A 14,543-nucleotide genomic window follows, 5' to 3' on the forward strand; every position below is an offset into this window, starting at 1 on the left:
CGTTTTGTGAGAACAGTTTTTTTTTCGAAACCATAGTAACTTTTTAGATGGGAAGTGGTCATGCTAGAAATGCAGTGCATCAGAGTTGTACAGAAGATTGCAAACTTTGCTGTGATGTGAATTTTTATGTGGCTATGTTGCTCTGAATGTACAGATACAGTGCACTCCCGTTATAACGAAATGCTCGGGACCGGCAGTTTTCTTTCATTATGACGAAATTTCGTTATAACTTGAACAAATACAATATATAACGAAAACAAGGAAACCAAGTATATTTGTATATCGTATTCTGTTTACTGAATACTCATCATACACTGGAAAGCTATGTGAAATGTGATGGGATAACTGTATCACAATAATAAACGCAAGTTCCCCTCAAAAACTGTGTGTGACACAAGGAGCGAACACACAGTGGTGTGACGCGTTCACCCATGCACAGATGCTATAAATGCTTGTTCCGCTAGGTATTTTCGAAAGCAATTCGCATTTCGTTATAACGGAGCACATTTCTTTTGTTTTTCTCTGTCTGTGGCACTCGGAAAAGACTTCGTTATAACGGAAATTTCACTATAACCGTGTTCGTTATAAGCGAATTTTTTACCACAGACTTTAATGCTGATAATCTTGGGACCAGAAGATTTACTTCGTTATAACGAAATTTCGTTATAACCGTGTTCGTTATAACGGGAGTGCACTGTATTGCTATTCATTTGTTAGTTTGTGTGCAGCTGTGCACCGTAATAAAACATGTGTAGTTGGCTAGCCATAGACTGAGTCGGTCGCGTAAACGTGGCTCACAAAGTTGATAACATACGGTGTCCCTTGTAAACAGGTGGTCATTCCGGCAAGTCCAGTTTAAATCACCTTACAGACAAGAGAATCAACTCTGGAAATCTTCATCAACTAATTGTTGCCATGAAAGGATGGAATGGACTTCTAGGTGAAAGAGAGATATTTCTGGTATAGCAACTGAGTTTGATTGGACGTTTGCTTGGCACTGACCCGTATGGTGGGCTTGTCCTTGGCTCTGTGTAGTGGAGTGGCCCCTTTGTAGTCACGCAGGTTGACATCCACACGCTCCTTGAGGAGAACCTTCAGTACTGGAATTACTCCAAAGTAAGCTGCCGTGTGGATCAGTGTACTGCCATTGATACATCTAACAAGTAAAACAATTTTTTTCAGAGATAATTTCTCAACATACAGCTGTATAAGCCACATTTTACTTCCCTGTCAACAAATACAAAATGGAAGTCAAAATCTATTGCATAGCAGGGAATATCTCATTTACAGAGTAGGCAACATTTCAGTTGAATACTAGGTTTCCTTAAGCAACATTATTCAACATTCAATACTATTATGTTACTTGTCACAATTTCTCATAAAGACATTGTAAATGTACGGGTGGGGCTTTTTTTAATCAGTTAATCTTGATACAGACTTTTATATGCAAACAGAATCATTACGAAAAGGAATGAAAGGGAGCAAAATAACAATTTCATAATCATAATAATCAAGTAACAAATTCCACCAATAACATAGTACTACAGAAAGGATATTAAATCCCGCAATGATATACTGTATATGCCGAATATTTTGCGAGGGTTTTATTTTCGCGAATTTCGCGAGTCAGGTGCTATTTGCGAAATTAAAGACACGGGAAAATACATGTATTAACTCTGATCCCGATGTGAATGTGATGTACGCGTGTACACTTCTCCCTTCAATACAGGCCTCCACGATCGCCAAATTTAACTACTCGCGAAATTGTTGGGAAGTCCCGATTCGCAAAAATTTAGACTCGCGAAAAATATGGCGTATACAGTATTACAATTTGTACTGTAGCATCATATTGATAATCTTTTCTGGTGATTCCAGTAGCATTCAGCAGAAGAATCAAAACATGTAAGAATAGCATCGCAGAATTACTCCATATTGTAGAAAGCTAGATACACAAACCTGCTACGAAGACTGGCAAACTTTTTGATGCCAGCAAAGTGATCTTCCACCATCCGCCTCAAGAGGGCGATATCACCCCTCATCAACCTGGGAATAGCAGCCTGTAGATGTTCATAGTAACCTGATTGGAGAAAATGGAAGGAACATATAAGATACCATCAGATCAAATGTAGGATATGACTGAAAAGTATTGCATTGATTAGGTTTTGGTCATCCAAGTCCAGATTCAGACCATCACACGTAACTCTCATAAAAGTATAGGCCTACATAGTTTTTTTAGTGTAAAAAAAAAAAATTGCAAGAGGAACAATCTGCCATATCTTAACCAATTGAAGACGAGTCCTGAGTATACTCGCGCTAGTGTCTATGGGAAATGCATATTATAGCAAATTCAGCTCATCTTAAACAGGTAATCAAACTCCAACAACATGCTTATAATACAGTTCCCATTCTTAAAAATTTAGATCAGTTAACATAATCCATTACTTCACACATCAAATATTGACTGTCAACATTATCCTCATCTCATGATTTTTATTACAATCTCTTGATATATACTATTCTACCTCATGACTACCTTTACCTTTAGTATTATACGTTACATAATAGTATTATATTTTGCTACGATCCTTCAGATTATGGAAACTTTGCAGCTTGTGTACATCACAAAAAGAAGTAAATGGACAAATAAAGCACTAAATACTCACCTATGAGTTCTGTCCTTTGCTCATCATTCTTTGCCACATCAAAAGCTGACTTGCCCAGTTTATTCTTGGCCCAAATGTTAGCACTCCATTCCACAAGAAGCTGAAATCAAAGAATGCACCATCAAGCAACCTTTATTCTATTAGTTGTATTAATTCTACATCTATTTCCAATCTAAATAAGTTTCATATTCTTAACTTTCATACAGATTTTCACAGTATACATATTAGATATTCCCTACTTTTAATGGCTTCAACTACTAGCAGTATGTACCATGTCTATTTTTAAATCTTAGGTCATCATGAATACAAGAACACTTTCCTTCTAATATTTTTTCACCTTCTTATGAGTCATCCATATTCCTTGATGAGAAGCTAGAAACAAAAAGGCAGGTATATTAGGAATTCATCATTTGCTACACATTTTGTGTGTTTGCAAATACATCATTTCTTTGCAACGTCCACTACAATCTACACATTTCATACATCCTATCCATCACTACATCGGTATTGATATTAATGGTGTGTACATTGTACTTCATATTACTCTTGATAACAGGGGGTTATTATGAGATCTCTGTCAACATAAGATGTTTTCTGAATATTCATGAATACATTGTTACACTGCAGATCTAAACATTTAGTAGGTATAACTTTATCATTTAAGTATAATATTGCAGAAGAGATTATAATAAATACAAGATGAATTCTAAATGTAATGTCAAGAAAGAAGAGCAAAATCTGCATTGTATGTACAGAACCCGAGCTGGGTCTTACACTATTGCAGGACTGCACAGTAACCCAAATTTTTTTCTACTGGTCCGACTTGTCAGTCAGACCAGAAGGTACCCAGTTATTCCATGTTTTACTGGTTCATTCCTGAAAAAGTTACTGGTTGGACAGTGATTTTTACTGGACAGGGACCATTGGACCAGTGCCAGTGTGCAGTGTTGACTATTGTACCTGAGCAAAGCGCACATGGTGATAAGCCTACTAAAGAATGCTTTGTTGTTGTTTTTGTTTGTGTGTGTGCGTGTGTGTGTGTGTGTGTGTGTGTGTGTGTGTGTGTGTGTGCGTATTTCTTATCTATTTATTTATTTTTTTTTTTGCTGATCCATACTAATATCCTGCAGGTTACAGTCAATGAGGGAGAGTTACTTGAACCCCTGTCTCTTCTGTAGAAATCAGTGATATTGTTACACCTGAGACTTGTTTTGTTTGTTTGTTTATTTTTACCAATTGCCTTCTCCTTTTCAACACTCTCCCCAGTATCATGCATGGTATACCAGACACTATTCATAATATGAGTCGGGTTTGTTGTGTTGCATTCATATTGTCTATGTAATGCCTTGTTTGTATTTTCAGAAATAATCATCAGGACCAAGGATATGTTGTAACTTGTGATGATATAAACTCTAATAGGTATTAATAATGATTACCTGAGCGCAGTTGCCATGAAGACCCTATAAGATGAATAAGGAAAAGAAATTTGCATTTGGAAGCAGTATAAAAGTTTGTTAACACATACCAGAGTTTAGAGCCTAAATATCAATATTTGCTGGGGTTTCTTGTACAACTGAACAAGTCACATAAATTTAGGTGCATATAAAGACATATAACATGCATAAATGAGCGTTTTTATGGGAATAATTATCCATTCTGTGATTGAAAAATGTGGAGAATATATGATGATCATTTACCATGGATGTCTTAGTTCTCCTCACATGAAACAAAAGTGATTGCTAGTATAAATTCATTATGAGGTTGGTAGAATAATTAAAAATAAATACAAACGAAATTACTAAAACAAATTCTTCGTAACTAAAAAAGTCTACTCTGTCCATTGTAAATTAGCTATAGTCTTTGAATTGATATATTGTAAAGCAAGATATTTTCGTAGCATGAAATTTTCACGAAATGGAGCCGACAGCCTTTTTCGCTGCATGAAATTTTTGTGAATTGCCACTGGCATTCAGTGCATAGAGTGTAGATATTAAGAACTTTTGTGTGCCTTTTTAATTTTGCAAATCTTGGCTCTCGAAAATTTTGTGGAATCAAAATGCACGCAAACATTTCTGGTTTTACAGTACATGGGTGTCACATGCTTTGTGGCTTCAAACATAATCTGAGCTGGTTTAAAGGGTGTGTACATTTCTGGTCGAGGTGAGGATTTAGCTTTTAGCGTTTTGCGAGATATTCAGAAACCACTCTATGAGATGTCAAAGAGCATGCAGTTCTAAGGGGTATCAAAAGTTCATTCGATGAAAATCGGTTTTGAAATGGCTGAGATATCCAAAAACAAGATGAAACAAAGAGATCCTAATAAAGTTGTGTCATGTCGCTTTTTATTATTATCACTTTTTTTGGATATCTCAGCCATTTGAAAACCAATTCTCATCAAATAAACGTTGAATCCGTCTTAAAATTACATGTTCTTTCATATTTCATAAGAGGCTTTTCATTATCTCACTTAGGAATGTTTAAAACATGAATCTCCACTTCAACCAGTACTGTACAGTCCCTTTAAGTCTAGATCACTAGTCAGAGTCTCACCTTGTTATCCTTGGCAAATGAACTGGTTCCAGAAACATCACTGATACGGAACATCTGCAGGTATGAAAAAAAGAATGTGGGAAATTCTGTAAGTACTTCATGACAACAAAGTAAAATATCTGTCATAAAACACGGAATTGCTCATTTAAGGAAACGTAATCCCAAACAATCACAAGAAGCCACAGAAATCAACAAAGAGCAGTTACATCTCTACAATATACATGTACACTAACAAACCTTGAATCAAAGATATAAAATGTTATTACATCTAACAAGTAGAAAATTCACACAATTTCATTTTTGCACCAACTTCATTTTATGTGATATGTCCAGAAAATTTCCACCTTTACAGTATTGGTTTATCACTTTAAAAAAACACCAAAACAAAACAAAACAAAACAAAACAAAACAAACAGTTAGCCAGCTGGACGGTTGATCAAAGTGTCTCCAGACCCCAGTAAGTGACCCACCTGACTGATCCCCTTGTGGAGACCTTCTACCGCACTGAAGAAAGGCGTGGCACCTGAAACATTCTTGGCATCCATCTTGGCTCCATTCTCCAGCAAGAAGAGGGCAATGTGCTGGAGAAGGAAAGGATGATGACATGAAGACACAGACACAGTATTACTTTCAGAAGCTGGAAACTGTTGGAGCATAGCAAAAATGTTTGCTAAATAATGCAGAACTCCATAACAAGACCTCATATCTCATGTGTCATACATTACAAAACCTCCTCACTCAAATTTGAACATCTCAAATATGAATTACAGCTTTAAAACAGAAAAATATCAGTAAATATTAAAACTGATAATAATTGTTATACTTTACAGAACAACCGTTATCTCTTGACTTTTGAATTCTTAAAATGAACATTTCCATAGGCAAGAGAGCAAAAAATCTTGTAAAGAAATCTCACATCAGATTCACAAGTATCAACTTGAAATGGTTTATTTTGGCCTACTCCAAACAAAATGAAGTTAAGTCTTTTTCAGCAACTTTGTGAATAATGTATGGTACAGTGTGAGAGCCAGCCATGTCTTAATACTGTTTACAGACAAATGGCACTTCATAAATGCTGTTTGTCATTGCCATAAAGTGTGTAGATCTATCATTTCCCTACTGTAGACATGACAACAGTAAAGAACAAAGTGTTAGTGATATGTCAAGGGTAGATACTCACATAGTGGCCGTTCCTAACAGCCATGTGGAGACCGATATTCCCCGTTTTCTTCTCCTTGGCGTTAATGAAGCCAGGTTTCTTGTCCTGGAAGAAGACCACCAGTTTCTGGACAGTGTCCATCTCACCCACCTTACAGGCCTTAAAGAAGAGGGCCTCCCACTGGAGAGAGTTACCAGGGAAGACTTGGTAGAGGAAGCTGGTGGAACAGGGGAAGAGATTTGAAGATTACTGTAAAAGTGAACATTTTTGTGGTGTGAAATTTTTAAGCATTTCGCGCAATTAGAAGCTAGTGCGAAAATAAAAGCATGCTAATATTTATGCTTGCCATACATCACAGTGGTTGATGTATTGATTCTGCAGAACTTAAAACTCATCTTACATGGCTGAGCGCAAAAATATCCACTTTTACATTATTGTTAGAAGTTCATACAAGCCGTGGCCACACTGCCACATCATCTCAAAGTTTGATGTTGAGAACTCTTTCTGAAGTTTGCTCGTCTGGTCACGATAGCAGCCAAATTTATCGAAGTTTCAGTTCTCAAAGTTTGAGTCACTGGTACTTAATATGTACAATACATTTAATGATTGTGACATTAAACAATGCACACTTATACATCCCAAATGAGCATGCGCTTCAGAGGCACTGCAGACAAGAAGTGGACTGGTCATGTGAAAAACTTTGCAAGTTTTAGTTGTGTGTGTTCAGACTGCACAAACTTTAAGAAAATTTCCTTAGATTTAGTGGGAAGCTATGGAGAAATTTGAGGCCACACTGGCAAAACTTGCAGAACTTTGTGAAGTTTTGCCAGTGTGACTGCAGCTAATGAACTGGTATTACATGAGACATTGTACAACAACCTCACCACAAGGCCCCTACACAAAAGTTACAGGTCCTAAAACACAACATAGAAATTTAGTACTGCTCAGGAAGTATCTCAAGCCTGGACACATTATGCTTCAGTAATATTGACAGGTTTTGGCGAAATTACAAAATATAATGATTGGAACTAGAGCAATTAAAATCTTCCGACATAGAAAAGTAAAAAATCCTCCAATTATTATGAGTGCTATTACAGATTGTCTGAAAGTTACGATCATCTGCTATTGTCCTGCACCCAATTAATAATTATTCCATATAAAATTAGATATTGGGACATATTGCTGTCATGATGAACATGACATCACACCACTGCATACTTACATACTACCCGACTTCAACAACTTGTTCTTGGATGGACTCTCAACAAAAATCTAGAGGAGAAAATTGAAGAATAAGAACATAGTCAGACATTCCAGAAAGGAATGCATTTATAGGTTCAAAGAAAGAATGCATTCATAGATACAAGAATGTATTTATAGATTCCACAATACAATGCATTCATAGATTCCAGAACACAATGCATTCATTAATTCCAGATTCTAAGAATCATTTTTTTTTTTTAATACAATAACTCACATATAATTGAGCACACCAATACTTACAATCCCTGGGAAGTAAAATTCAAAAATCAAGTTACATGACGGGTAGTATCGTTAAATATCAATAACATTCAAAGGAAACACTGAGATACATCTACATGTATAAGCATTCAATATGCCTGTATTTCAAAATTTGCTAACATTTCCATTAACTTTAATTTTACCTAAATCTACAAGTGTTAATAGCATGACTGTTCTGATATGAATATCCAAACCTGACCAAAGTTTCAAAGCATGTGAGTGAATGATGAGTCTGACAAAACATTTCAAACTGTGATAACACCTGTGTTTGATACTAACCTGATACTGAGGATAATTGGATGGATTCAGCTCAAAAGTTTCATAAAGTGAGACTCCTAGGATCCTCCTCACATTCACTGAGTAAAAACAAAATAAAGTTGATACAAACAAATTACACACATTTCATGTAATAAGCATCATCCTTGCGATTTCTTACACCTCACGATACACTGACAACATGCCTCAAAAATGAAACAGATTTGTTGATTTCATAGCAATTTAGAGAAGAAATACAACCCAACATCAGATAAGATTTAATGGGTTTAGTTGCAATTCAAAGTCATGTTCTAATCTGTATCAATATTACTATCATCATCAAAACAGTTTTTGTTTACAATACCTTTGACATAGTCTCTCCATATTTCAAGGAAAAACAAGCAATTGAGAAATGCAGCTCAAATTTTAACTTCCTTTTGTATTACTATTTCTTTACTGGCTTGTTCTGGGTTTATGATGACATTCTGACTCTCTGCCATGAATACGAAAGAAGATAGAGAGTCCAAAAGCCTGGAAAGGAGGCTAACCTTTGCTAGGCCCCTTGCCATGTGTGAAGTCATCAATAAACTCTCCTGTCTCCGCATCCTTGAGGACAATCCTACGGTCAATGGTCACACCCTCTCGAGCCTTGCACAGGTAGAAGCCTGAGCCGTTGGTCAGGTTGAGATTGATGGCCAGAGAGTGGCAAAGGTCATTGAGGCTGACCGAGCGAGGAACGGTCAGCATGTCAAACCGGTCCTTCATTTTCTTTGAGATGACTTCTCGGGTCTGTGTGAGAGAAGAGAAACCATGACTTGCCAAGGACTTCATATTGCTCACTTCTCCTCGGAATTAAGAACGCTTCTTTCTTCAATTCAAACTTGCAAAGACTTAGGTCTTTTCATCTAACCAAAGAATAGCTACAGAACAAATTGACAAAACACTGAAGACAAGAGTACAAAATGTTGTATATCAGCAGGAAAATGTTATTGTTAGTATTTTTCTTCCCTCTCCCTACCAACCTCTTTATCTCATCGCCTTACTCTTACCCTGTCTACAGTTGTACATAATGTTTCTACCCCTGAAACTTGATCTCTCTATTTAAATATACACTTATTTCGATATATTTATGAATATATATCATCTATAGTTTCTTCCTATCTCTCTCTATACATGCATATACTTATATCTACCAATCTCTGTCTCTGTATGCCTGTCTGTCTGTCTCATTCTATAGTCCCCACACACCTCCTCCTGTAGTGTTGATGTGTTTCCACCACAATCTGTTCATCTCTCTCTTTATCTATCCATCTATCTATCTATCTATCCATCTATCTATCTATCTATCTATCTATCTATCTATCTATCTATCTATCTACCTATCTATCTATCTATCTATCTATCTATATCTTCTCCACTCACCTCCTACTGTACAGTGTTGATATGTTTCCACCAAAATCTGTCAATCTATCTATCCATTTATTTATCATCAATCTCTCTATCCATCTACACCTTTCTGTATACCAGTCTATTGTATCTATTTAAACAATCAATCTATCTGTCTACCTATCCATCTATCTATCTATCTATCTATCTATCTCATCTATCTATCTTATCTATCTATCTATCTATCCATCTATCTATCTATCTATCTGTCTACCTATCTATCTATCTATCCATCTATCTATCTCTCTGTCTATCTATCTCTCTGTCTATCTATCTATCTATCTTTCTATCTATCTATCTATCTATCCATCCATCCATCTATCTATCTATATCTTCTCTACTCACCTCCTACTGTACAGTGTTGATATGTTTCCACCAAAATCTGTCAATCTATCTATCCATTTATTTATCATCAATCTCTCTATCCATCTACACCTTTCTGTATACCAGTCTATTGTATCTATTCAAACAATCAATCGATCTGTCTACCTATCCATCTATCTATCTATCTATCTATCTATCTATCTCATCTATCTATCTTATCTATCTATCTATCTATCCATCTATCTATCTATCTATCTACCTATCTATCTATCTATCTATCTATCTATCCATCTATCTATCTATCTATCTATCTCTCTGTCTATCTATCTATCTATCTACATTGTATCTATCCATCCATCCATCCATCCATCCATCCATCCATCCATCCATCCATCCATCCATCTATCTATCTATCTATCTATCTATCTATCTATCTATCTATCTATCTATCTATCATCTCCACTCACCTCCTCCTGTACAGTGTCGATATGTTTCCACCACAGCCTGCAGGATTCCACATCAAACTTGGTCTCAATCAGTACCCTCTCTGTAAGCCACAGTATTAAAGACTGGTAATATCCATAGCAATAATGACAAATAAAACTTTTTAGGATTGGCTAATTAAAGACCAGTGATATCCTTGCAACAATGACAACAAATTCTTTGCATGATTGACTAAACAAGGAGATAGATCTCTCTTGAGTATGGTCATTTATCCATCCTCATCATCTTTACATACTCTAAAGCTTGACAATTTTTTTTATTTTCAAAAACCCACATACTGCCCATCAAGAACTTATCAGTGGTATATTCTGAAGTACTTGGTGCAATAAAAACCTGCAACTCCAAAGGAAATATAAAATGTAATTAGAATTCCAAGTACAGGTGAAAAGATGGAATTATACAGGTGACTAATATCACAAGCTTTAAACAAAATGAATACATGAATGAATAAGTGATTCTTATCATGCAAGAGTTTTAGAAATAAAATGACAATAGATAGACAGAAAAGTGTGAGAAGGTCACGTGGTTTGATATTTGCATTATTCGCACACTTTATGAAGGTAAAGAATTCAATCTTTACAAAGTATTACACTATGAATCAATGATTTAGTCCATATGCCAATGATACCTACGAGCTTTAATATGAAACATCCAAATATCTTTGTGTCCTAACAAGGAGACGGTGGGGGCATTTAAGAAGTGTTTTGTCAGATATGTTTTCTGACAAACTGTGAAAAGCTACTGAAATCCTTGCATCTGATTGGCTGAGAGCAAATTTGTCGGAAAAAACAAAAAGAGACCCGGGGGTCTCGCGCTCACCTGAGTAACGCAAGTTCACCTTCCATGCACTCTTGCAGACTCTTACCTGAGAACATTGGAAACTTGTGGTGGGGGGTAGCTACAGTGTATGAGGTCAAGTTTGGTGGATATTCATCAAGGGGTTTCCAATGATTATGAGCATGTACAATTTACAGATGTATATCACCATTTGGACCCAACCCACCCCACATCCTTGGGTCTTGGGTCCCAAGGGGGTGGGGAGGGGGGGGGGGAGTGCCCATTTGATGGAATTGAGATTCTATCCCCCAAGGGATGCTACCTGCCAAGTTTGGTGAAAATTCATCATGGGGTTCTCAAGGAAAAGATGAAAATTCACAATTTTGGGCCCAATTTAGGCCCCTGGGGCCCCCAGGTGCAGCATGGTGCCCATTTGATGGGAATGAGATTCTATCCCCTAGGGATGATACCTGCCAAGTTTGGTGAAAATTCATCATGGCATTTTCAAGAAAAAGATGAAAATGTACAATTTGGGCCTCATTAGGACCCCTCACCACCCCCTCCCCTGGGTCCAAAGGGGGGCACCCCTGATTCCGCCATGAACAAACTTGAAACTACAGTCATCAATGCACTAATTCATAGTTACAGTATTAACTTAGCTCTATCACTTCTGGTTCTAGAGAAGAAGATTTCTTAAGATTCCTTAATTTGGGGGGGGGGGGGGTTGGGCCCCTCTGGGGGCTCCCAAGGTGGGGTATGGTGCTCACTTGAAAATAAAAATTGAGATCCTATCCCCCTAGGGATACTACCTGCCAAGTTTGGTGAAAATAGGTCAAGGGGTTCTCAAGAAGAAGATGAAAATGTAAAAAGTTTACGCACGACGCACGACCGACGCCGGACGAAGAGCGATCGCAATAGCTCACTTGAGCCTTCGGCTAAGGTGAGCTAAAAATATATATATAATATCTGATCAAACCCTTCGTAAAATGTCCCCCAGATGAAAGTGTGAAGATGGTGAGTGCCTTAGCACAAAAACTCTAAAATACATTGTACAGATTGAACTATGAAATGATGTGAAAATGGGTAGAGGAGAGAGAGCTCATAGAATGAGAAATCACCTTGGGTACACTCCTCCACAGTCTCTCTCAGCTCTTTCCGTCTCTTGATCAGCTCCACGTCCTCTAAGATCTCTGGCAGCTGGTCCAGGTCATGTGATGCAGCCCGTAATAAATGCTCCAGCTCTTTCTACAAACCCCAAGGGGAGAGAACACAGTGGGAGAGATAGACTTTGTGAGTTCAGAGCTGTGATATGATGCAATATTTGGTACCTTGGGGTACCAAATGAAAATTTGCCATTTAGTTGAATTAATTATTATTTTCTAGCCCTGTACCCTGGGTTACCCAAAATGTGTAAAGATAATTCTTGGTATTACTATGCACAAATTAATGGACGCAGATAATTACTTTTTTTCTCATTCACATGCTCTATTGTATTCTTCGCTGTTTAAAAGTTGACATGGAAAGAAAATCGGCATTGCGATTGTTATCGCCACGCTGATTTATGTCGGCGCTGATGATGAGAAAATAGCCGCCATAACAACATTGTACAACTGTATGATAATGGACATGAGATGGCGCTACATAACACCGTACCCTGGGTTACGACAGTACCCTGGTGAATCATATACCAATTATAAAAGTAATAAATCTGTCATAACACATGCAAGAAGCCATGTTAGATCAAGATGGCAGATCTGCATCATGGACTACATTAATAAATGTGTCATATGAAATCTGCAGACACAGACAAGTATAAGTAGTAAATGTACATGGTAGGTGGATATTGCTTATAAAATGGCAAAGTAGTATGATGTTATAAAACATGCAGCAAAATGCATTGTACTGTGTACACACACGAGACTGGAAAATGATATATGAACAAGCTAAGCTATACTAACTATTTTGGAGATTGACTCTTCAATGGAATGATTTTCATCATTTCATTGTCTACTTGTCATGACCCTACAAGCATACAAAGCCTTCAATGTGCTGCAATTCATTTCAAACAGGCATCATTTGGGGTTGTAGCAATCATGTATCAAAGGGTTGGATAGAGTTACTTGCTGTATATTCACCTAGTGAGAGTTTTGTGATGTCATGATTTCTGGTGACTACACTCTAGAATATCTAGGAGTCTATTGGTTCACATTCCAGTCATTGTAATTCAGACTTTCAGTGACATAAAGACATAGCAGGAAAAAGAAGGAATTGATTTATCTGGACTCACCAGCCTATTTAGGACACCTTTTGCCTGGCGGAGTTTGAAGCCACACATAAAATACACACACATTGCACAGCACACAGACTCAGGGTCAGCCTAGAGTGAACAATAAAATGAAAGAGAAGACGATATATAATATACATCAGTATTCATGACAAAGGATAGAAGTATGCCATTATCTGTCGTCCGTAACTCTAGTAACCATTTTCTTCTCTATTTAATCTATTAAAAGCTTAACAATCTTTTACCAGTGACAATGTATAGCACAGTCTATGACACTTTTTATTATGATCTTGTACCAATGGACAACCAGATGGAAAGATGAGCAAATGGACATACATGTAATGATGAATAAATTGACATTTGCTTTAAAGTTTAATCAAAAATTTATCTCGTGATGGCTTAGGAAGGTAAATAAAGCAAAAGTCTGAATGATAGCACTACATAGAGAATGATGTAAGTTTAAATTGTCCTGAAGGAAAAAACGACTGCCAAGGAGAAACATGGATTGTACACATTACTACATCTTTAGGTGATCACCCATGAGAGGTCATTATTTATCTGATACCTCATCTCTTCATCATAATCATTCAGAGGGAATAATTTTTCTGGCATCGCATTCCAATTTCCTATGCATTTCTACACCACAGCTACACAAACTATCTGTTGTGTTACAGTTTTCTTCCATATAAGTGTACAGGATATCATATAAAATGTTGTTCATCAGCTGAAATTCCTAATCAAATCTGAGTTACAAAATTATCCCCTGAATTTAGGAGGACTTTTCATCGCTCACCTCAAGTAGGTCTGAGGAATCGACTGGGGTGCCCAGGCGGATCATCTTCTCAAAAGTCTTGAGGGCAAGGTTGGTGGTCCAGCGGTCATTGAGGAGGACTTCGGTGGTGAAGGTCCCGGGACAGAAAGCGTTGACCAGCTCACAGAGCACCCTGGAGTCTACCAGGTCATCCAGTACCTCCACATTCAGCTTTTGACCTTCTCTGGTGCTCTGAGGAAGAGGAGAAGAGGAAACAGAACATTAAAAAGATGGATAGAGAGGAAGAGA

The 14,543-nt window shown here is 37.1% G+C and overlaps 1 protein-coding gene across 1 annotated transcript in view; it reads right to left on the reverse strand.

Moving 5' to 3' along the window:
• LOC139726027 (uncharacterized) overlaps positions 1 to 14,543 on the reverse strand; it is a 34,302-nt gene that overhangs the window by 13,260 nt on the left and 6,499 nt on the right. The window contains exons 7-20 of the mRNA XM_071637108.1: positions 14,277 to 14,486; positions 13,487 to 13,576; positions 12,318 to 12,444; positions 10,386 to 10,465; positions 8,697 to 8,937; positions 8,173 to 8,249; positions 7,595 to 7,644; positions 6,394 to 6,589; positions 5,684 to 5,794; positions 5,214 to 5,267; positions 4,100 to 4,123; positions 2,664 to 2,763; positions 1,957 to 2,077; positions 1,003 to 1,156 (exon numbers count right to left, since the gene is read on the reverse strand). Of these exons, the coding sequence (XP_071493209.1) occupies positions 1,003 to 1,156; positions 1,957 to 2,077; positions 2,664 to 2,763; positions 4,100 to 4,123; positions 5,214 to 5,267; positions 5,684 to 5,794; positions 6,394 to 6,589; positions 7,595 to 7,644; positions 8,173 to 8,249; positions 8,697 to 8,937; positions 10,386 to 10,465; positions 12,318 to 12,444; positions 13,487 to 13,576; positions 14,277 to 14,486 (1,635 nt within the window). The remainder of the gene's footprint in view (positions 1 to 1,002; positions 1,157 to 1,956; positions 2,078 to 2,663; positions 2,764 to 4,099; positions 4,124 to 5,213; positions 5,268 to 5,683; positions 5,795 to 6,393; positions 6,590 to 7,594; positions 7,645 to 8,172; positions 8,250 to 8,696; positions 8,938 to 10,385; positions 10,466 to 12,317; positions 12,445 to 13,486; positions 13,577 to 14,276; positions 14,487 to 14,543) is intronic.

This window comes from Diadema antillarum, unplaced genomic scaffold (assembly GCF_040938485.1).
Source record: "Diadema antillarum isolate AM-2024a unplaced genomic scaffold, OU_Dant_1.0 seq00000076_RagTag, whole genome shotgun sequence".
Taxonomy (NCBI): Eukaryota; Metazoa; Echinodermata; class Echinoidea; order Diadematoida; family Diadematidae; genus Diadema; species Diadema antillarum.